This window comes from Heloderma suspectum, chromosome 1 (assembly GCF_057233095.1).
Source record: "Heloderma suspectum isolate Gila_16-S chromosome 1, 16-S_ref, whole genome shotgun sequence".
Classification (NCBI taxonomy): domain Eukaryota; kingdom Metazoa; phylum Chordata; class Lepidosauria; order Squamata; family Helodermatidae; genus Heloderma; species Heloderma suspectum.
The window spans coordinates 156,569,390-156,593,345 of NC_139458.1; the positions used below are offsets into that span (position 1 = coordinate 156,569,390).

At 44.5% G+C, this 23,956-nt stretch overlaps 1 protein-coding gene across 1 annotated transcript in view; it reads right to left on the reverse strand.

Moving 5' to 3' along the window:
- The window catches only part of ESYT3 (extended synaptotagmin 3), a 47,522-nt gene extending 28,745 nt beyond the window's left edge, over positions 1 to 18,777 (reverse strand). The window contains exons 1-4 of the mRNA XM_084807830.1: positions 18,077 to 18,777; positions 8,405 to 8,446; positions 6,077 to 6,211; positions 4,855 to 4,931 (exon numbers count right to left, since the gene is read on the reverse strand). Coding sequence (XP_084663956.1) covers positions 4,855 to 4,931; positions 6,077 to 6,211; positions 8,405 to 8,446; positions 18,077 to 18,445 — 623 coding nt within the window. The 5' untranslated portion in view covers positions 18,446 to 18,777. The remainder of the gene's footprint in view (positions 1 to 4,854; positions 4,932 to 6,076; positions 6,212 to 8,404; positions 8,447 to 18,076) is intronic.
- Between the last annotated feature and the right edge of the window lie 5,179 nt (positions 18,778 to 23,956).

Sequence of the window (23,956 nt, forward strand, 5' to 3'; positions counted from 1 at the left end):
GGCAAGTTTCTCTGAGTGAATAATGTTTGTAAGGTCTCTAAACAAATGCCATTTATAATTTTTTCATCCCTTCTATTTGGGGAAGTAGGCAAATGATAGAAAAGTAAATGTATCACTCAGATATCTTCTACTTCAAGGTGGTACACTTTGTAACAGTCGATGGTGTGGGGGAAAGCATCACATCAATCAAGAGGGGGAAAATTATTTGGGGTTAAAGAGGAGTGGAAGAGGTACAGGCTGGTGGTGTTCAGTGTGTTCTAGAACCCGAAAGATTTTGTTTTCACCTGTTTACTACAGGAATTCAGAAGTGAATTCTGATTCTGGAATTGCAGAATCTGATTATAAACAGGAAAGGGGGAAATAGCTAAGGTGCTCAACACACCAGATGCTGCAGGAAGTAAAAAGGAACTAAGAAGGGAAGGTTTATTAAGGTGAAAGCACTGTGCTAGCAGCTAATGATTATGAGAAAGGGTAGGGGGAAAAGAGAAGAACAAGAAGCTCTTGCCTTTCAGATCAAAACTAGTTATTATTGGGCTGTCACAGGAAGCAGCAACTCCACAGCTCTCCCAGCAATATCTAGTAAAAAATAGTTCCAGCCTCCTCTACCATGCCCAATTTTAGGGAAACCTCCACATTGCCCTTACACAGGTAAATCTTGGTGCTATAACCATAACATGACATGTTCCAGACCCACCCACCACAAACTTTTGAGGAAGCTAATGATGTTTTGGGCCTCCATGTCTCACAAATTAGGCACACTTAAACTCCAGTAGCTGCCGCATAACAGATCAGTTAGCCATGGTGGCAGCAGAAGCAAGGGCAGAGGCAAACAGTTAGATGTAAAGACAGGAGGAACAGGGAGTTTGGTATAAGTACTGGTTTGTGGCAGTCTCCCCTAAGGAAAAATTTCACACAGCTTGCTGGTCACGGAGGCATGACCGTGAACTAATGCCTACTCATAGATTTAATTTGATCCCTATTTCGCAAACTACTTCCTATGTCACAGCACAAGACACACGCTACTACATTTATCATGGCTCACTCACATATTATAGTCTGATGGGCACATGTATGAGTCATTTCACAAGTGTTTCAATTGTTTTGATGCCCAAATGAACTCAGTTCGCAAGCACCTTGTTTCCTGTCTGATTTGGGAAGATTGCAAGGCATCACACACCCATGATTAGGCAGAAATAAATGTCTTTCCTGCACCATTCTTCTGGTGGAGCTTGTTGGCACCACAAATTGCAGCTGTTATTTTCTCCAAACTGTGCTTATACTAACAATGGGAATATTTTATAACATTGCTTCAAAAGTAAGTTAAACTGAGTACGTAACTATACCCTGCATGTTACTAGTCCTTCAGTTTTATCCTTTGTATTTTAGCCATGATGATCAGATCACATTAGTAACAGATTAAACTAGGAAATTAATTATGCTGTCATGTGACAGCTAGGAGATGACAAAAAGGAATGCAGTCTCATGAGTTACACAAAGTGCTGCAAATATGTATTCCGTTTTCACAAGTGTTAATTTTAACAGGACAATATACAACGATGAAACAAGTAAATAGAAATCAGTCATAAGCAGTAACAAACTGAGCCTTAAATACATTACATGGTCAATACCACAGCATCAGACTTGCCTACACTAACTTAAACCATTTCTAAACCACTGAACCCAAGCAAAAGTTATACTATGATAAACAGTTAAAAGTAAAATAAAATAAAAAAGATCTGGAAAGAAAAGAACCTACAAGTGTTGAGCCAAAACAGTGGTGGTAGTTTATCATGTTTCCTGAACATTTCACACCTGCAAAAATGCACCCCTCCTTTTTGGAGATAGTTCTCAACCCTTTGTATAAAAGGTACAAACTGTTCACAAAGGTTTGGAAAGTGCGAACTGGGCCCAAAGCTCTCACTCCAATCAAGCTGCACCAAGTTGACAGAATGGGGACACATATTTGCATGTACACGGAAAGAGCATCCACATTTTGTCCACGCTAGTCTGGTATAACTCCACACAAATCCTCTGTATAACTCCCTGTTCCATCTCTAGTTAGAGACGGATCAGGGATGAAAATGTCCTGCCTCAATGCACTAGCAGGCAATGAAATTACCAGTGAAGCATGGCAAGAAGACAGGGAGCATTGGCCTGGTTGCTTGGGCAAAAGAAAAGAAAAGCGTTTCTCTCCCTCTCTGCCATTCAGAGTGATGGAAAAGGGAGGCCTTTCTTTGCCTTAAACGATGTCACAATGTAACCAAATCTGACCCACTACATAGTCCCGTGACATCACCATGCCTTCTATGTGATCTCTGCTTGAGACCGGGCAGTGAAGAAGCCCTTTCAAATAAAAGAAAAAAGTAGTCCCAAAGAAGCAACAGATCAGTGAAACAAATGCTGTGGTAAATGCACATGAGTGTACAAGAGTGGGTCCCTCCCTCCCACAGGCTTTTTTTTTATTTCCCACAAAACAGCAACTTTCACATTGAAACAAAAAAGTGAACCTCAGAAAAATTCAGCTTAGCACTAGAACATAGCAGCCTCTTTCCCATCCATCAGCACACTGGCAGTAATTTATTTATTTGTTTGATTTTATCTCCTACACTTCTGTCCAAAAATGGTGCCCCAGGCAGCTAACAATTGTAAGACCAAGATTAAATGAAAAATTAATTAAAACAACCATAAAAGCAAATACATTAAAAGCATAATTAAAAACACAATAAAAGATACGAATAGGAAGGTGCATTTCCTCACATTTAACTAGCTTGGCTTTTTTGGTCAGATTCAGACACAATTAAAATAATGAAGCACCATGCCCATTACAGGTGTGAATGGAAGATTCCAGCTGCTCCCACTTTTTCTCTGAACAGTAGGAAGGATTTGGCACCTACTCCCAATTCACATGGTAAAGCAGCATTCTTTGAGATGTCTAACTGGATGAGCTGGTTTTTCTGTCCATTTGAATCCTCCCTCAACTGGGCTATTTCTTATTACTTTAGCAGGTGAACTCACAACAGCATCGTCTTTGAGTCATAAGGAGGGCTGTGGATACCAAGAAAGCAGGACTGACCTATTTGTGATGGAAAGCTACCTCCTCGCTCAAATCCTATCTGCAAGGACACCCACATCTCTTTTCTGCAAGTATACCTAGGTGACAAATAACTCTCCAGTATTGTTCCATTTGTTTCCCACTGCCAAAGACTTTACCCTCCCGAAGCATTTCTGCAAAATACATCTTGTAAAGAGCTGGTTTGAACAAGTCAGCATTCACACAATACTTTACCAAGAGTGGCTTTACTGGAAGCTGCACTTTTATGTATGAACAACACGCAATAACATACAGACATAATACCACAGATTCAAAGTGTTACATGAGTAAAGCAGCCATAAATCATCTACAGCACAGGTTCTCAAAGTGTGGTCCACAGACCATTAGTGGTCCCAGAGCTCCATTCAGGTGGTTCACAGAAAGGTTGTGGAACAATCAAGAATATCTGTACTTGGCCTTGCACTTTATTTTTTCTGACAATAGAGATAGAGGCCACTTTGACCAGGGTCAGATTATTCAACAGGCTCATGTGATTTCCATAAAAGGACTTGGGTGTAGTCTATTAATCTTTCCCTTAAAAATTACCAGTTGAAGACAAGATTACAGTTATTAAAATATGAGTTATGTGCTTGGATTTGTAGAACCAAAAAAGTGTATTAAGTGGTCTGCTAAGACCCCCCCCCCAGTTTCTTTTGCAAAAAGAAACGTTTGAGGATTGCTGAGGACAAAGGGGGTTTGGTGATTATTACAGCATCAGTTTACTTTGCTCTTGGAGACCTGGGGCGCATCCAAATTAACATTGTTGTCACACCTTTCATTACACTCGTTAAAGCAGGGGTGGGCAACTTGTAGCCCTCCAGATGTTATTGGACTTTAACTCACATCATCCCTCACCACTGGCTGCAACGGTGAAGGTTGGTGCGTATTGCAGTCCAAAATATCTGGAGGGCCACAAGTTGCCCACCCTTGCTTTTAAGTCTATTTTGATAACCATAAGGGCTCGGAACTTGCAGAGAAAGCTGAGATTCTCAAGAAGCGGAATCCTTCAACATAAAATTCTGTGGCTTTTTCTGCACTTGTGCAGAATATACATAACTCTGCTTGTAAGTTTCCACAAGAGGTGCCCACATATCTTCAAGTCTTTCTCCACAACTATGCAGGCTAGATCCTGGGTGGCTACAAGACAGTTCTGTGATTCTTGTAAATTCACCGTGTCCTAAATGCAACCACCCAGGAGAGCCAGTCCTCTGCAGAGTCTCACCGTATTTCATCAGGCTCACTATTGGCACAAAGGCTAGTGATAAAAATGTACCTCGTATTGCTGGATGCTATCAGGAATTGGCTTCCAACATTGCTGCATGCACACTACAGCGAACTTAAATGCAATGCACATGTAGCTGCCACCTCCCCTTTTTATCTTTTAGCAGAACAGGAACAAGGCCATATGCAAACATGGATACTGGAGCCCTTGCACAATCTCTGCCTTCATTAAATGAATAATAACAAAACACATTTCCTAACAGGCTCAGCATTTCTCCAAACTATTTTCAGGAGCATCCCAGGGTCAAGACATGTGTCCTTCTCTTTGAGGTCAAGGACCTCTCTGGGAAGCAGGAGGACAGAACACATTATACACTGGAACCATTGTGTTTCACATTTGATAGTACTGTTTCTTGGAAAGCAATTCAGTCATGTGCCTGAATCAGCTCACAAAAATATTTCATTGGCCTCTGCCTAGCAGGTGTCGCTGATCAGACAGTTTCCAATGTTAAGCTATAGGAAAGAATGCAGTTCCGCAATACCATATTTGCAAGTCCAGGATCACTTGTCTTCTATCAACTTCTTTGGTATAGGCCTTCACTCCTTTGATTTTAGGGCACTGAAAAAACACAACGCAGTGTTACTGGCTGTTTTGATGACCAGCGTACCAAAAAAGTTTCCTTCTACCTTGGAAAACAAACAAGAGTGTTCAAATATCAGGCTCAGAAGAAACATAATATTTTCTGGAAAACAAAGGGCTTTTTTATATGAGGCTTTTAACCCACCACTTTACAGAGGCTTCTGCTTCCGGATTCTTTGTGGGATTAAGATTGGCTCCTTTATACATGTTTTATTTTTTCCCCTGGGGGTTTTCTTTCTCTGCCTTTCTCCTTTATACATGTTTTTTTTTTTCCTGGGGGTTTTCTTTCTCTGCCTTTCTGTATGTTCCATTATGCAACCACTAGGTGGCCTGTGGTATAGCAGAATTGCACAAATACACCAGGTTTCATGCCACCATTCAGGAAAATGCCAGACTTTTCTCATTAGAAAGAAAAATGCTATAATGCTTGCAAAGCATGGGGAAGGTCCTGGAGAATGATGACAATGTCATGAGAAGCACCTACAAACTACCATGTGTGAGGAGTCACGTGTGCAAATACATGCCTCTTGTAGAAAGGCTCATAATTAGGATTGAAGGAGAGCAGGACTATAACAGATCACTTGCCTTTCAAATCCTGTCCTGCTAAAATGTTAGCTTTTAAATCAGAACAGAACAAGGGCATCCCAAATTAGAAATCCCTCCCAGAGAAAAGGCATTTTGATTTCTAGTCTGGATTATTCAGTACCAATCACTGTAAATTAATCAGAAAAAAAGTGTGACTAAAGAAAATTTGAGGCAGAACCATATATTTCAATAGTGTTCCAGCTAAATTCTTGTTGAATTTTTCTCAAATTCAAAAAAGGCTAAAGAACAGGAACTGAGCAACTCATGTACTTTGCATAAATGGAGGGATGTCATTTCAAATTTAGGTCCTTTTTTGCCAGTGAAGGCCCCCTTTTAAATACAGACTACTTAACAGCAATCAAGATATTTGGAATGGGGTTGGGGGAGAGAAATGTCCTACAATAATAGTTCATAGAAGTTACTTCTAACAGGGTAACATGCACCTGGTACAGAGCACTACATTAATCTATCCCCCCCTTACAAGCCATGTGTCCCAACGTCCACTGGTTAGGTTTTCACTTCCATTGTCACCATCTTACCTTGTCTCCGAAGTGGATTTTGGTGAATGTACATGTTTTCAAATGCACGTTCTTGGCTCTGATTTTTGGTTCTATGACTTCTTTAAATGTTTTTTCCATAATTGTCCCAAAGTATGGCCAGGCCTGTTCAAGAATCTAAACACAGCACAACCCAGACTTAGAAAAAAGTGACAGCTTAATGCCATACAATGAAGTCACTGCAGCAGTTTGGCATTTTTAAACTAAGGGTGTTGAGGCTCAGGGGCCAAATCCGGCCCATCTGGGGTCCCAGTCTGACCCTCCAGGGATCCTCAGAAGGCCCGCCCCCTTCCCCTGCCCCTGCCCCCTTTCCTCCAACCACCTATCATTTGGTGGCTTCCCAGCTTTTGTGCTGTTTTTTCCCCCATTCTAAAAGGTTCAAATGCCTCTCCTAAGGCTTCATTACTGGCAGGAACAGCTTTAAGCTACAATAGGCTGGTTTTTCGGTATTTTGGCCCTGCCCATTTTGCCTTTGGCTTCTCTTTTGCCTTCAGCCCTGCCCACCACTGGAACATGGCCTCCAAGAGCTTCTCCAAAGCTGAATTCAGCCCTTGGGTGAAAGAGGTTCAATGCCCCTGTTTTAAACTAAAGACAGCAACTTGGTTTTTAGTTTCCAAAAGAAATTCTGGAAGAGACAGGCAATAACGTTAATCATTAGAACATAAGGGCCATGCTGGATCAGACCAAGGATCCATCCAGTTCAGTATTCCATTCATACAGCAGCCAACCAGCTGTCAGTCCAAAACCCACAAGCAGGGCATGAGAGCAACAGCCCCCTTCCACCCATGTTCCCCAGCACCTGGTGTACATAGGCTCACTGCCTCTGGTACTGGAGGTAGCACATAGCCATCAAGACTAGTAGCCATTGATAGCCTTTGCATCAACTACTACACTGAAAATACATGGAGGACAGACGATATTAGGTATATTGAAGCTCATATTTACTCGTGCCTGGTCACCTCCAGAAGAAAAAAAATCTCTTAGGTCTTGACACATCTAGGCCCAGAATATTTAATTAAAATAACAACCAAACTCTTCCAAACCATCAGATGAGTTTAGAAGTCATACCTCTAACTTAGTAAAGTTATTTTCAAGCTTGAAACTCAAATTCACAGTTTTTAATGTAACTGAAAGCTGAGATATCACATTCCAGATCCCTTGGGTTATACAAAATTGCCCAAGGTGCTGCATGTTTTCCATCGTAGGTAGAGCATGTAGTACTTTCTATATTGAGAGCTGGTGCAACTTAGTGGCTAAGAGACAGCAGTGACCCAGGAAATCCCCAGTTCAATTCTTGCTTCTGGCATGAATGTCTGAGGAAGCCTTAGGCACAGTAGGGCAATTAGATAATTTTAGTCTCTGGACTTAATGGTCTTGCAGGCATGTGTGCGTGCTCTGTAGATGTAATGTGTATTACTTCATGTAACTTCAGATATGGTAAGCTAGCCCTGCTGCATTTGGAGGCCCTCCTGTTCATTTTGTGGAGTGGGCCCCCGGACATCTGCCCCAAAGTCCTACCTTCACAAGCCACTTGACCAAATCTGGGAGGGGAGAGTAAGGATGACATTCACTGGCCCTATCCCATCTCTACTCTTGTATGCATGGAGGCTCTGTGCAAAAGATCAAGCGAATGCATGGAGGTCAGAGACAGTAGCAGCCATGAAACTATCTGCAATATTGGGATGAGAGCCAGTGTGATGTAGTGGTTAGAGTGTTGGGAGTGCTGGACTGGGACTCAGGAGTTCCAGATTCTATTCCATGCTTGAGCATGAAGCTCACTGGGTGACTTTGGGCCAGTCACTGACTCTCAGCCTAACCTACCTCACAGGGTCATTATGTGGATGAAATGGAGAGGAGGATTATGTAAACCAGCTTTGGTTCCTTGCAAGAGGAAAAAGGGGGATATAAATGTAAAACTGATGATAGTACGTTTTCTTACAGGATGTTGTAAGGATTGAGATAATGAATGTGAAGTGCTTTGAAGACCAAGAAAGCATTATATAACTGCTAAGTATTGTTATTGTTAATAATGAAAGAACGCAATGTCTCAGTTATGAAATATCCTGGAAGAAGATTAGAGGACCAAGTGCTAAAATCTTTTCTTAACTAAACAAGGACTTTGATCAACAAGCTCCAGACCAAGCCTGATATTCACACCAACACAAACATATATTTAACCCATCCACTTATTAGAACAAATAGTATATTCACTGGATATTTATGAACCAGTTAACAAAGCTACCTTCAGAGCAGTCAGTTCAAAGTATATATTTGCCCAAATAAAGCTCATTTCAGCATCCATTGCCTTACCTTGTTCAGCCACTCCACCCGTTCGACATCAGGGAAATGAACCTGACAAGCAAAGGCAAACAAAAGTGAGATGAGAGATCTTTTTACTAAGTGAACTAGTAGACAAGATGTAATTAAGAAGACAGGACTAACAAGACACCGACGAGAAGGTTGTGGTGCACGGACAATTACACGGTTCTTTTCAACACAAAATAACATGTAATAAATGAATGAATGAACACAAAGAGAGCTTCTTCTGGAATTTGTATGCTTGTATATTTGAATATAGCTGGAAAATATTGAAGAAAGAGTATTGTTTTGTTCTCTCCTTCCCCAAGGAGTACAAATTTGTTACTGGCAGTTCAGTCCTATACATGCCTACTCAGAAGTTAAGTCCCATTGAGTTCAACAGGGCTTACTCCCTGTCAAGTGCATAGGGCTGCAGTCTCAGTCAGATTCCTTTAAAAGACAGATCATGGGATATTTATAGCATCTTGGCAATACAATGAATATGTAGCATATGAGTAGATACAGAAGCAGGCACAGAGCCAGGATCAGATTCTCAGTAACAACCCTCCTCTGTCCCAATCCCTTTTTCTTGCATCTCCTGTCTTTTTAGAACGTGAGCCTGAGGGCAGGGACTTTCTGTTTATTGAATCTTGTAAGCCCTTCTGGGAAAGCCTTTGGACTGAAGTTTTTGTGAACTGCCCAGAGAGCTTCGGCTATTGGGCGGTATAGTAATAAATAAATAAATAAGAAAGAGCAGGATATAAATGCTTTGAATAAATACATAAATACATAAATAACATGATCCCAGTCTCCAAAATCAGATCCTAAGCTGCTGCTTTCACCTCTTCCTCTTGGTTCTTCTTGCTTCCTCCTCCATCCTCTTCTTCCCATGCTCTATCCTAATGAATCAGTTTGAGCTCCCTACAGGGGGGTTCTACCCCCTGGTGGTGTTTAAGATGGGAGAACATTCAAATAGCTGCACCTGCAGTCTCAAATGGTACAGCCCGTGAAGGACTTACCACTATTTATTAACATTTGAATCTGCTCCAAGAACAATGCATGCTCCACTTGAAAGTTGCTCCATGAGGAATCAGCAGCTCAAATTATTCACACCACCTGAAGCCTGGTTTCTTCAGCAATCTCTGAATTGGTCCTTAGTTAGAGTTAAGTTCTACAGACCCTGCATTGTTCACACAGGTACATGTGTATTGAAGGCCATCACTGCTGGACTGAGAAGTTCAGCTTTCCGCTTCCATAGAAGCAAAATGGGAAGACTCAACCGAATGCAATGCAGAATTACTACTGCTCAGACAGTGGGGCAGAGCTCTGTGGCAGACCCCATGCTTTGCATGCAGAAGGAGCAACATTGAGTTCCTAGCATCTACTGTTAGGAGCAGATTAAGCGCTGGCCTGTCACAGAAAACAATACTAAGTTACATGGAACAACAGCATGACCCAGAATAAGGCAGCTTTATTCTTATGAACCATGTTGCAACTCTTGCATGAAGTGTGGCAAGTTCATCTAAGTACCATCCTTTAAAAAAAGGTAACGGTGTCCCCAACCAGTCGTGTCCGACTCTAGGGTGCGGTGCTCATCCCCGTTTCTAAGCCGAAGAGCCAGCGCTGTCCGAAGACGCTTCCGTGGTCATGTGGCCGGCATGACTGAACACAGAGGCGCACGGAACGCTGTTACCTTCCCCGCCGAAGCGGTACCTATTTATCTACTTGGACTTTCTTGCTTTCGAACTGCTAGGTTGGCAGAAGCTGGGACTGAAGACGGGAGCTCACTCCGTCACGCGGCACTCGGGTCTCGAACTGCTGTCCTGCCAACCTTCCAGTCTGCAGTTCAGCGTCTTAACCACTAAGCCACCGCGGCCCATACCATCCTTAGTATCTCTGAATTCATTCACTGGAACACCTTTCTTCAGACAAGAATCTGTTATGTTTCTCTACTAGTTGTTTTAAAATTCTCTGTTCCTCCTTAGTAGCTAGAATGGAATTTAAGTGGATGTGTTCGTCCTACCATTTCCATATGACTGACCTAAGGTGCAGTGGCAGAGATAAACAGTATGGACATTTAGTAATAAAGGTAACAAACCTCACAGGAACCAAATGACATATTCTACCTCGATTGTCAGCTTTTCATCAGGAGATAAAAGCTCTTTGTAGTGAGCCAGAACGTATAGACAGAATTTGCTCATCTGAAATCTATGAGATAACAGCCTGTTATAAAAAGATACAATAGAGGCCTATATTATATATTCATTACACATCTGTGCTACTTCTTACAATGACATTATTAGGAAAATGATTTCTGCCTAAATTATTTGGTGATCAAATATCCTAATAAAAGAAGGCCAACCAAATTTTCTCAAGAGGGGAACTGATCTGAATTCAGATCAGCACATTCTAGAGCAACTAAGGGCACAATCTTATGCATGTTTAGATGGAGAAAAGGTCTACAACTCCCAGCATTCCCCAGCCTGGGGAATGCTGGGAGTTGTAGGCCTTTTCTCTGTCTAAACATTCATAGGATTGTGCCCTAAGATGAGTTTATTTTAGATTTCTGATAAAACACACAGACTGTGTTATACTGATTAGAACATCATAAGTGTAGGGTAATAACATTTGTATAGTGCTTTCAGGTGTTCAACATGTTTCACATGCCCTGTAAGGCAAGTCTGTGTTATTATCCCCCATATTGCAAATAAGGGGACTGAGGATAAAAGACAGTGAATTCTCAAAGGGCATCTAGTGAGTTCATAGCAAAGGGAAGTTTTGAACTGGGGAACCTCCTGATTCATAGCGCAGTCTCTTAGCCACTACACTACATAGCACAGTGGTATCTAAGCTATGTTGTGCTATGCGCGTGATTATATTTTTGGCAGCTGTTTCTAAGGGCACAATCCTATTGAGATAGGCGGCTGCCTCCCAATTCGGAGGCGACCACCTATCCAAAGCAGGGCAGGAGAAGCACAGAGGGGATTATTCCCTCCGCACTTCTCCTGCCCTGCTTTTTCAGCTAGACAGCCGATTGCCCAGGGTTTTTTTTAAGAAACCAGGACAGTTAAGCAGGTATCAAACCATTATATAAAAATGTATTTATGTAGTAGATTTATGTCCCACTTTTTGACTACAGTCCCCGAAGAGGCTCGCAATATTTATAGACATGCAATAGATACATCAGGAGCCACACACTTAAAATGAAAGCAAAAACCCCCAAAGGAGCTCTACTTGAACCAGAGCTATCATCTGATGTTAAGAGTTAAATGGCCTTGTGGTGAGAAGGGGATGGCCCAGCTGGAACTGTAGATTTACCTCCAGTGTCATGCTTTGGAGATTCACGGTTTGCCCCAAATAGATTACTGTGGTCTTCACTAGACTATGTATCTTCTGAACACCTTTCCTGTTGTCACACTGCTTTATGCTAGGCCAGGGAGTAAAGCATCTACAAAGCTTCTAGTCAATGTTACGTTCTTTCTTGCCCATGATATGACTGTTACAGTAGCAGATCAAATTCACAGGTGCAGACAGAAAAAGAAGCATTTCTCTCCAGTACAAACAAATGCTCTTTTTTTATATAGCTTCCTCTTGGCTACTCAGCAACTGATTCTACAACATGCAAATAACTGGGCTGGAATAGTTTCACGAAGTAAATTCAGATACTACTGTCCAAGACAAAAAGATATCCAGGAACTTCAGAGTAAGGGATTTAAGCTGCACTCTTATTTATTAACTAAATTACACATCTATAGTGCCCAATAACGGAAGCTCGTATGCTCATTTACTAAGGAGCAAGCATCACTGAACATAGCAAGACTTACTTCTGAGTAGACATGCAAAAATTTGAGCTGTTAGGAACAACTTCAGTGCCTCCACAGATGAACCATACTGAGACAGGCAGAAAGATCAGGAAGTAGTGGTAGATCTCTGGGTGATTTGATCTACATTTGGGTTTCTGATTCCCAATAGTTTTAACCATAGAAAGCAAATTTTCAAAGCAAAAAGATGATTGCCATGACAGTTTCTGCTCAGGGCCTGTCCTTCCATGGGGCAAGGTGAGGTCCTTATTTCAGGTAGCAGATCAATCAGGGTGGCGGATTACCTGCACCTCCCCCCCGCCATCTGCTACTAGGCTACCTTCAGGGCCGTCAGCCTGTCTGCCCCACTGCCAGCCTCCCCAGCCAAGAGAGAAAAGGCTCAAGCAGGGCTTGGTTGTGCCCAGCGCAAGTTCCAGGTTTTGGAGGGCTCTTGGGAAAGACACCCCCAACAGGCCCTCTTCCTCAGTGAGTCTGTCTTCTTACCACCATGGTCACCAGCTGCTCTTGCTCTCTCTCTCTCTCTCTCTCTCTCTCTCTCTCTCTCTCTCTCTCTCATCATTGATACCATCTTCTTGCCTGACAGGCAGAGAGCCAGTGGGCAAGTAGACAGGGGCATCTACTGCTCCTCTCCATCTCTCCGTTGCCTGGGCCAGAGAAAGAGGCAGGTAAACAAGCAGCTTGCACTGGGGAAGCTGAGGACCAAGTCCAGGGGACTCTTGTCAGTGGGCCCCTGCTGGAGTATGGGTCCTTCACAGGTGCTCAGCCATGCTGATCCTTGATGCTGGCCCTGGCTGTGCCTGAGGCTGCTTCCTAGAAGCCCCACAGCTACGTCGTTGTGGTGGGACAATACTGTTTAAAGTTTAACAGCGAGCTCTTAAACTTTAAGCAGAACTTTTGCTGAAGAAAGAAAGTGGCTATTGGCGCTCCCAACACCATCTTACTCCTTCATACCAATGCCTCACTCCAAATAAAAAGCTGGCAGCACGACATAGAGGCCTTCCACAGAGAGCATTGTAGGGTGAGATGGCCACAGAGAGCTCGTAGGTTAGTGCGCCAGAGGGAGGAAGACAGTGGCACTGGCTAGTCCACCTCAAATGGCAGGATACCTTGGGCTGGCCCTGTTTGTACATCTCACTTCTCTCTCACCCTCAGTGTTCCTCACCTGACAAAATAGGGATACTGGTTGCCTTTGACCAAGCCTTGGTGCAGCTCTGATGATCCGTTTTAAGGGCGGGGTTGTGTACGTGTGTGTTAGAATCCCTGCTCTGTAGTAACTCCAATGTAGATTAGATTTGTATTTGTACATGCAGGCCACCCCAGCATATACAGCTCCTGGGATGCAGATGGTAATGGGCTCCACTCAGGGCTGGCCCTAGGATAACTAGTGCCCTGGGCAAGGAGTGCCTTTGGTGCCCCCCCCCGCCCCCTGTAGTCAGCTTTGTAGGGCCACCCAGAGGATTTATGGGACCTAGTGCAGATGTGATGTCCACCGAGAATGACATTGCTTAAAGCCTTGATCTCTCGGCCACCGTGCTACAGTTTGCACACGCCAAAGTTCGAAAAGCCACATCCTGAGCAGCGGTAGTGCGCTATGCAACACTGTCACAGGTTTTACTTGTAATTTTTTTTTGTAGCAGTTCCTATGTTTTGGTAAGCATTCTTTAGTTTAGAATACCCATTATTTTTATCTTCAAAAATAATAAAGCAAAGTTATAAATAAAAAAGCTACCCGGCTGACTTCTTACAGCTTTATTTTATTGTTATTTGTGGAATGCTTATAGCGTTTACAGTATCTGAAGTGCCAACTGCTCGGTAATGTTGCCTCTGAGTAAAGCTGTGTTACACTGATTTTTACCTAGCGCAAAGGACATCAAAGTGGAAATTGAAAAAGAAACATAATTTAAAGCTAACTGAAGGAAGATCATTTTTGTAGTTAGTATCCAAACAACCTGTAGAACCTTGAAAGGCAGGTCACAGCACTCGCTTTTTGCCACCGTAGCTCACTGCAGACAGTACATTCAAAACCCAACAGCCATTGAGCTCAGCCTGGCACCCCCCTTAGCTTAGCTCGGCACCCTGGGCAACTCCCCAGCTCGCCCACCCTTAAGGCCAGCCCTGGCTCCACCCCCTGATCACCATTTTGCGTTTGACTCCAGCACCAAACACAATTTTGCTCTCTCTCTGGGTGGTGGACCTCTACTAAGAAGTCAATAAAGTAGACCTCACAAGCCAGAAGTCTGCCCAGCAGTGAACTAGAGCACTCTGCTTGTTATGACCTTTGCTAGTGCACAACAGAGGCATATTACTTCAGGCAAGGGTTTTACAGCTGCCAATATATTTTGTTCAAAGGAATGAGCTGCCCGTATATTATGGACAAATGAAACTCTCATAAAATATGAGAGTTCGTGACAATTCCAGTCTAGTAACTAAAGCTAACCAGATGAAAGACAGGGCAGGTTCAAGAGTTTGTTTTTTGTTGAGAATGGGGCGCCCTCCCACTGCAGGGGAGCATTAAAAGCTTCAAAAACATGTGTAAAATTTAACACAGAAAAGGCCCATTAATTGTTGGCAAGCACAGCTCTAAGAGGGCCTAACGGATGCAACCCTTTGCTATTCACCTCAGCTATCTTGTGCCAGTTCCTCCCCTTGTCATTCAAGGGAAAGAGGCCACACGGAGGCCTTTGGCTTTTAAATACTTTCTTCTGAAAGTATAACATTCCTTCTACGATGTTCTCAACGATGTATAACTGACAACACCTTCAGTCTTTACTAGATAAGATTTTTCACTGAAGGACGAGGTTCTTAACCTCCTACATTAAATTGACAGAAACAAGGAGAGGCTCAAAAGACATTAGGGATAGATCTATACTACTGCTTTATAGCGGTATTGAAGTGCACTGATAACTGGTTGGACACATTACCCATTCAAGTTACCGCTTTTGTAGTGTTATTTCCTGCTTTTTATTCCACATGATCCAACATTCTGCAACAAATGCCACTGTGTGTCCTACAAGGTATACATGCACAAGAGGGGATATAGCGTTACCATGATGGGATCGTAATGATATGACTGACACAAGGTGTAGATCTGGCCCAGGAGTTGGACATCCAACATCCACATATTTCAGATTGGAAAAGTATTTCAGAATGTGTATGATTCAGGCCACCCTTCCCCAACTTGGTTCCCTCTAGATGGACTTGACTACAGCTCCCATCACACAAGCTGGATGATGGGAATTGTAGTTCCAGACTAATTTGGGAAGGTTGAATCAGACTTGTATATTTTAAGTGCCAGAGCTGCCATGTGCCTAGTTATCAATGTTTAGAGTTAAACAAAGCCATTTTATTAATTAACGTCCTGCTTGTCTTCTGTCAAGGAAATCAGGTGTTATAATGTAGAATTACTAGGCAGTCTCCCATTCAGGCATTGACTGGACCCAGACTTGCTTAGCTTCAGCAAGGTTTCTGCATCATGCACTTTCAGATCATATCCCAGCCTATCACTTGAAGGTAATCCTTTGACTGAGAGCCTCTTGCCCCTATTCCTTGATGAACAGAATCCTGGTTCAAGTTATCAAGCCAGAGATCAAGCAAATATATTCTTCATAGGCTCAGAGACAACTCTTATATTATATGTTCAGGGACTAAGTCTGGCAATAACAATATTTCAGGACCCTGGCTCAAGTTACACTCATCATTTGATCCTTTCCAAAACCACAGGACTTGATGGGCCCTACATTAACCACATAGGCTTCACTTGGCCTGCACGTCCAGCATGGCCCTTCACATGACACTGGGAACATTTGCTGGAAGTCCAGTAACAATGTTGTCCTTGAGAACAAGGGACTCATCCATAGGAATTACTATACTGGTATTTCACTTACAAGCAGTCTCCTGTGTTTAATGAATCAGATAGTCAAAGCCATGATTTAAACAGTAACATGTCCTGATGCTTTGGTGTGTCTTTTAGCCAGCAACAGAGCACAGTAATTTTAAAAGGAACACTTTGAAAACATCAAAACTTCAATTGGAGAGTGAGGACATGACTATTACACATAGGCACGGCCTCTGTAATACTCAGCAGCACACACATTTCAGTATATTGATAGTCATCAAAATAGTTTGACAGGGGCTAATCAAATGCCCCACTGATGACACTCATCCTTGGCAAGAAGTGTCCACTCATTCCTCCTCTCTGCTCCCTGTTCTTGACTGGCATTCTGGTTTCAACACTGGCAACCATAAGAACAGCCAGCATTTTTAAGGACTAAAAATGCCTCTAATGCAGTTCACATTTAAAACCAAAAATACCTCATTATATTATTAAATGGTTATTACTGAATAAACATCATATTATATGGTTATTCAAGGTTTCTTTTAATATAGCTTCTTATAACGTAGTATTTAATTTCTCCTGAATGCATTTCCCAGTGACTGCTGTTTGCAGATTTGAATCTGATTTAGCACTTTATGTCATAGCTCCCCTTTTCTCAAGATGCACTGGTATTTTTCAAGTTGCATGTATTCCACAGCTTTTCTATACCATCTTTTCACTATTAAGAGCAACCACTTAAAAAACAAAACCAACACTCACAACCTAGTACACTCACCAGCTGAGTGTTAATTTTCAGTAAGTTTCATGGCTGGATCACTATTTTATCTTTTGTGTTGTTTTCAACAGTTTTGTAAGCCACCTTAAGCCTTGGAAAGGCACCCATAAAGTGTTTTAAATAAACAGCACAATCCTCTGCATGCCTACTCAGAGGTAAGCCCCACTAACTTCAATGGGGCTTACTCCCAGGTGTAGGACTGCAGCCTGAATTAAAATAAAATTTCAAAAGCAAACTTAAAGATTAACATAAACCAGTTTTTAACCATAGAAGATGGTCAAAAGCCATTTAAGCAGTTTAAAAACATTTAAAAGGCTACTGACAGTAATTAAAAGCCTAACAAGATCCTTGGCTTTGGCTTTGCAGGCCTCAGGGAAAAAGATTTGTAAAGCTGTGGCTCTTTAAAAAAATACTCTGCTCCAAACATAAAATCTTATTTACTTGGGGCCCAGAGAAGAGTTTCAGTGGTTGGTCCTAATACATATTATAAATTTCACATTCAGTATTTCAGGTCTTTTTATTTATTTATAGCACACTTCTATACATGTCTACTCAGAAGTAAATCCCACTGAGTTCAGTAGGCCTTACTCTGAGGTAAGTGGGTGTAGGATTGTTTCCTTACAATAAACTGGATTTGGACTTTTTGGCTTATCTGTCATCTGTTGCCCCAAATTTCAAACCACTTTTCCAACATGAGCCCACAATGACAAATGCCCACTCAGGAAAATTAGGATCAGCTGCAAGAGAGATGGCAGTACCTAAACCAGGGAAGTTCCCTAGGGCACATGATCTGGGGTGGCCCCAAGCTTTTTTCTAAGTGGGGGGATGGCGACGACACGCTAATCGAAGCTGCCACTGGAGGCTGGTGGCCTCGATTTAGATGGGGCTGTGAATCCATTCTGGGTTTCAGTCAGCACCAGACAGAACTCTAAAGGAGCTGTCCAAGGTGCTGAACCCATTTGGGGGCTAGGGTTCAGCGTCATGGATAGCTTCTTTAGAGTCCTGGCTGGTTCTGACTGAAACCCAGAATGGATCCACAGCCCCACCGAAATCGGAGCCACCAGCCTCCACTGTAGGCTGCTCATACACCTCCGGGTTGAGTAAGGAGCTGCAAACTTCCTCCAGCCTCTTCAGTGCCAGGCCGCCCTTTCCATTTTATTCGGAATCATTTCTATGCCAGCAGAGTGGCAAGCTCGCGGGCTGCATAGCACTCTTCGCCCGGCCGGCGGAAGAGCTCCTCTGGGGCCACTTACCCAGGCAGGCAGCTGCTGCAAGGCGATGCCGTGGCTGATGGCTCGCTGCTCGTCCTCGACGAGCCCGAAGGCTGCCAGGAGCCGGGAGCGCTTCTCTCGCCGGTTCCTCCTCCACCACATCCAGAAGAGCAAGCCGATCAGCACCCAGCTCGTACTGAGCCCCACGTAGCCGGCCAGGTAGACCGGCGCCAGGCACAGCAGCGCCCGAGCCGCGTAGGCGCCCAGCTCGCGCAGGAGAGGCGGCAGGGGCTTCGGCTCCGACGGGGCGCGCGGGGGCTCTTCGCCGCTCGGCTCCATTGGGCCGCCACCCCGGGGCTCCGCCGCGGCGACGTCCGCCGCCTGCCTTCGCGCGGCGGCCGCCCTTCGCATGGGGAGGAGCGCCGGCAGCTCTCCGCCGAGTCCGAGGTCCCTTCTCCCAGCCAGCCGCTCGGGCGCCTCGACGAGCAGCTCCCTCCGGCGCGGCGGTGCGCTCCCGCGCGCAAAGCCTACCCAAGGCGCGACCCGCCAGGCTGCGCCGCCGACCTGCCCCCTGGCCCGCCGCCGCGCAGGTGTTGTGGTGGCGCTCGGCCCCGCCCCGCCCGCGTTCCCTCGCGGGGCGCGATAGGGCAGGTGTGGGCGGACACTCGGGCGCCACCTGGGTGTGTGGGAACGAGGGAGGCAGCCGCCGCGGAAGCGCTCCCTGCTGCCCTCTAGAGCGCATCGTGCCTATGGCAGCACCCGGGGGAGCAGCGGATGGGCGGGGCGCGCTATGAAGTCGCTTACGGCAAGGCTCCTCCCTGGGCCGCTGTGGTGGGTTGGCCGGGATGCTGATTTTGGTGAGGAAGGAGATCAGAATTCAGCTCCCACCAGGAAGCTCACTAACGTGACCCCTGGTCACTTGCTCTCTTTCTCTCAGCCTAACCTCCCTCACAGGGCTGTCGTGTCCGCTCACATCTGTGTATGCCACAGCCAACCTGAGCCCACCGGAGGAAGAATGGGATGCGAATGTGATTCACAAGAGGTATAGGAACCTCTCCTGAACTTGGACCAATCTGAACTTCTGCAACAACATCAGACCTGCCTTTGTTTGTTGTTTACCTTATATGACATGCCCTCCTCTTGGTGTCTCTCTCCTACTCTGGTTTCCTCCCCACCCGCTATCATTCTCTCTGTTCTCGTTCTCTGTGATGACGATGATAAAAAGCACAACTTTTTAAGAGAAGAGAAAATGGTGGGGGAGCCCTGGGAGTGTCTCAGTTAATTAATTAATTCCATGACATAGCCACCTTTCAAGACCATAGTCCCCCCAAGGGGACTGACAGCAGCTGGAAACCCATGTTGTATGGAACGGCAGGGCTTCTACTGGCAATGGCTGAATTCGTCCGTAAGCAGTCAGGCACCACCTTCTCAATCATCTGATGAAATGGCCTCAAAATCCACAAAAGATTGTGTTGTGATATATTTGTTGGTCTTTAATTGCCAGAAGATTCTTTGTTGGCTTTGCTTCAACAGATTAGCATGGGTACCCCCTCTGGAATATCCATGCGCCAGCTGCTGCTTCCAAGCTGTCTTCATGTAAAGTTCTGCAGTTCCACCCTCGGTATTATAGTATTATAATTCTGTGTTATAGCAATCAGTCTGAGAGGTTTATTTTATTTATTAAATTATCCTAGGGCATGGTCTGAAGGTGCTTGAGGCAGCCACCTTGCTGAAGCTAAGCAGGTCTGGGTCTGGTCAGTGCTTGGAGGGGGGACTAGCTGGGAACCACATGCAGTCAGCTTGAGTTCCATGATGGAAGAAAGGTGGGATATAAATGTAATAAAATAAATAAATAAATGAAATTTATAATTCCCACCCTCTGCCTGCCAGGCACCTAGGGAGATGTACAATAAAAAATACTGTTAGAACTGATAATAAAACCATGAAAACACAAGAAACACTGGAGCAGAGTATCCATGACTGTAGGCAACTTTCTGTCCTCAAGGCTGCAGCTAGCTTCCAGGTGTGACTGGTGGCAAAAGGCACGAAAGAGTCATGCCTGCCTTCTGAGAAGGAAAAAGTAAAGCCAGGCCAAAGGGCACCCTTAAGATACAAATGTGCCTCCATCTAGAATAATAGGTGAAATGACCTCCCCAGAGACACCCAAGTTGCCTACCAACTTCTCTACAGTCTTGTTTTGATTCAGTCTGTTTATTTGCTCTGATTTGACCTCTCAGAGCAGCCTTCCCCAGCCTAGTACCCTCTAGAGGTTTTGGATGCTGGATCATTCCTCCAATCATTCTACATCATTGGCTATGCTGGCTGGGGCTGATGGAGTTGAAATCTAAAACATCGGGAGGGCACCAGGTTAGGGAAGGTGAGATTTGAGTTTCCAGAGACAATGGGGCAGGGAATCTCTTGCAGCTCTTGGATTTGATAGGTGCACTCCAAACTCTCTCACCCAGCAGCTGCACTGCCCGCCAGTGTTAACCTCCATCCTAAATCCCAGAGGATAGAACTGGAGTCACCCAGCACTGCCTCTTTTCAGAATTATTCTTGGACTGCAATCCTAAGCATGCTACTAGGAAGTAAGTCCTATTGAACTCTGTAAGGCTAACCTCTGAATAAACACAGACAGAATAACTCTGCACAGAAATAATATATATTTATTAAATTTTATATATAATATATATACATGTATCATTTTCTTCTCTTTTTGGTGACTGCTTTGATTTTTATTGTTAATGGAATTTAACATGTTATTTTAAGAAAGCTTTTTTTAATTGATCATAATGATATTGAAATTTAAATACAATAAATATTTTTTCCCCTGGCAAAAAGGTATGACTTCAACCACTGCAAAGTGGTTCCACTGAGAAACCACTGGGAGCAGTTATTTGGAGCTTTGGAGTAAGGTGTCATCAATATGCTGATGATACCCAACTCTGTTGCTCTTTGTCACCTAATACCAAGGAAGCCATTGAAACCCTTGCACATTGCCCGGGTTCGATAATGGGCTGGATGAAGGTGAACAAGCTGAAGTTAAACCCAGGTAAGATGGAGGTGTTCTTGATCAGCAGAAAGCCTGACTCAGGGATTGGGACTCACCTCTTCGGGAAGGGGTTGCACTCCCCTGAAGGATCAGGGCCATAGCTTGTGAGCACTCCTTGATTCTACACTGCGTGTTTGCACAATTATGCTTGGTGTGCCAGCTGCGACCCTTCCTGAATCAGTCTCACTTGGCAACAGCTATCCATGCCTTGGTTACATCATGTTTAGACCATTGCAATTTGCTGTATGTGTGGCTATCCCAGAAGAGTGCATGGAAGCTTCAGTTGGTGCAAAATGTGGCAGCTGGGCTGTGCACAGTATCAAGATGTTGATATTATATCTACACCAGTGCACAGTATCAAGATGATATTATACCTGCCTTGAAAGACCTGCACTGTTTGCCAATTGCTTTCCAGATGCAATTCAAGGTGTTGGCCTTAACCTTTAAAGCTCTAAATGGCTTAGGACCTGGCTATCTAAGGGACTGTCTATCTTGCTATGAACCTGCCCAAGTATTATGATCTGCAGGAGAGGACCTTTTGGGGGCACCATTACCCACAGAGGCCCGTTTGTTGGGCATATGTGAAAGGGCTTGACAAATGGGCTTCTGCAGGTAAATGCCAGTTGCTTACCTGTAACTGTATTTCTTCGAGTGGTCATCTGTGCATTCACACATATGGGCTCTGCACCTGCACTGAGTCCCATTCAGGAAGCTTCCATAGCTAAGGAACATTTTGGTGGGAACCCTTCCCCCACCGTTCACTGTGCATGTCCCAGCAGGTTCCCACCCATTCCCTCAGATCCCTGAGACCGCCTAATGTGGCCTTGGACATGAGGGAAACAATCACACATCAGTACCAACATTGAATGCGAGATTAACACCAAAGCAGGGATGGTAGAAGGGTTGTGTGAATGCACAGATGTGACCACTCGAAGAACTACAGTTACAGGTAAGCAACCTGCATTTCTTCTTCATGGTTTCTGTGCATCACACATATGGGCGATTAACAAGCTCACTTACCGGAGGCAGGTAGGTGTCTTAAACCAAGACTAATGATAGCACGGGTCGCCGAAAAGCACGGTCCGAACATGCTTGAATGTTGAGTTTGTGGTGCTTCATAAACATCAATGGTTTTGACCATGTCGCTGCCCTGCACAAGGCTGACAGCGGGAAGCCTCTGGTGAAAGCCATAGACGTGGCTACTGCTCGAGCAGAATGTGCTCTGAGGTGATGAGGGCATTCCAATCCCAACAAATCATAGGCCAAGCCAATGGTCTGCACAATCCAGGAAGCCAGTCTTTGGGAGGAGACAGGAGAGCCCCTCTTCGGACCACCATAACAAACAAAAAGGTGTTGTGTGGTATGGACCAGTGCCATCCTGGATTTGTAGAAAGCCAATGCCCTCCTGACTTCGAGGTCATGCAATTTCCTTTCCAGATCAGAAGAAGGATCTGGGAAGAAGGTTGGTAGCAATATGGTCTGGTTGACATGGAAGTTAGAGAACACTTTTGGTAGAAAGTCAATATCTGGCCTAAGGTCAACTTTGTCCTTACGAAAAGTCATGTATGGGTGGTCCAACCTTAAGGAACAGAATTCACTGACATTAATAGAGGATGCAATGGCAACCAAAAAGGCAACTTTCCCTGAGAGTAGGCAAAGGTCTGTTGTGGCCAAAGCTTCGAAGGGTTTTGAAAGGAGAGCATGTAGACCACTGAAAGACTCCATTGAGGAACCAAAGTTCGAACTGGAGGAGCCAAGGTCTTTAGACCCCACAGGAACTAGTGAGTAGTAGGGTGAGTAAAGAGGGAAAAACCTTGAACTGGCCCTCTATAACAAGAAAGAGCTGCTAGATAAACTCGTAAAGATGAGAGTTTCAACCCTTTTTTAAACAAGCTATGTATGTAGAAAAAAGAGAACATTCTCCAAAGAAGCCTGAAGAGGGTTGAAAGCATGAAGAGCCACAAAGGACTGAAAGGATGACCACTTCACAGCATAGGAATGATGGGTAGCCGGCTTCCTCTTTGCATTGAGGATTGCCTGAACTCCAGGCTGAACCCGAGAAGGAGTGATCACGGCTGGATCCTCCAAGCTGTGCGCTGCCATGTATTGAGATCCAGGTGATAGATCCTGCCTCAGTCCCAAGATATCAGGTCCAGACCCTGCAGAAGGTGGAGGAATAATCTTCTCGATAGATGAAGTAAAGTTGGAAACCATGGTTGTCTCGGCCACCAAGGAATAATGAGAATGCAGTCTGTCCTGTTGAGTGCTATCTTCTGCAGCACCTTGGAGAGGAGCAGAAACAGTTCTCCCCACCACTGAATCTGGAATGCATTGCCCAGAGAGGATTGACCGACCCCCTGGGGGTTCTGTAGCTCTTGTACAGAAGTGGGGGCATACAGCATTTGCTGGAGTGGCGAACAAGTCTGTTGTTGTATTGCCCCAATGCTGGAAGAGGAGATCCAGAATACAAGCCAACATTTGCCAGTCGTGAGGAGACTGGTACCTTGGGCTTAGAACGTCTGCTAAGACATTGTCCTTTCCGGCAATATGAAGAGCACTCAAGAGAATGCCCCACTGAGAATGCCCCACAATATGCCCAAGAGAATGCCCCACAATAGTTGGACGTCTATTGAAAGATGTCCAACGTGAGGTTGACAAGTCATGAAGAGTGCGTCCCGCCCTGCTTCTGGATGTGCCAGAAGACTGAAGTATTGTCCATCAAGACTTGCACATGTCTGCCTTGAAGGTAAGGCTTGAAAGCACGCATTGCTTTCCAAGTCACAAGAAACTCTAAAAGATTTATGTGGCATGTCTTTTCTTTTGCAGACCATAAGCCCTGAGTCCGCAACAGACCACAGTGGGCTCCCCAT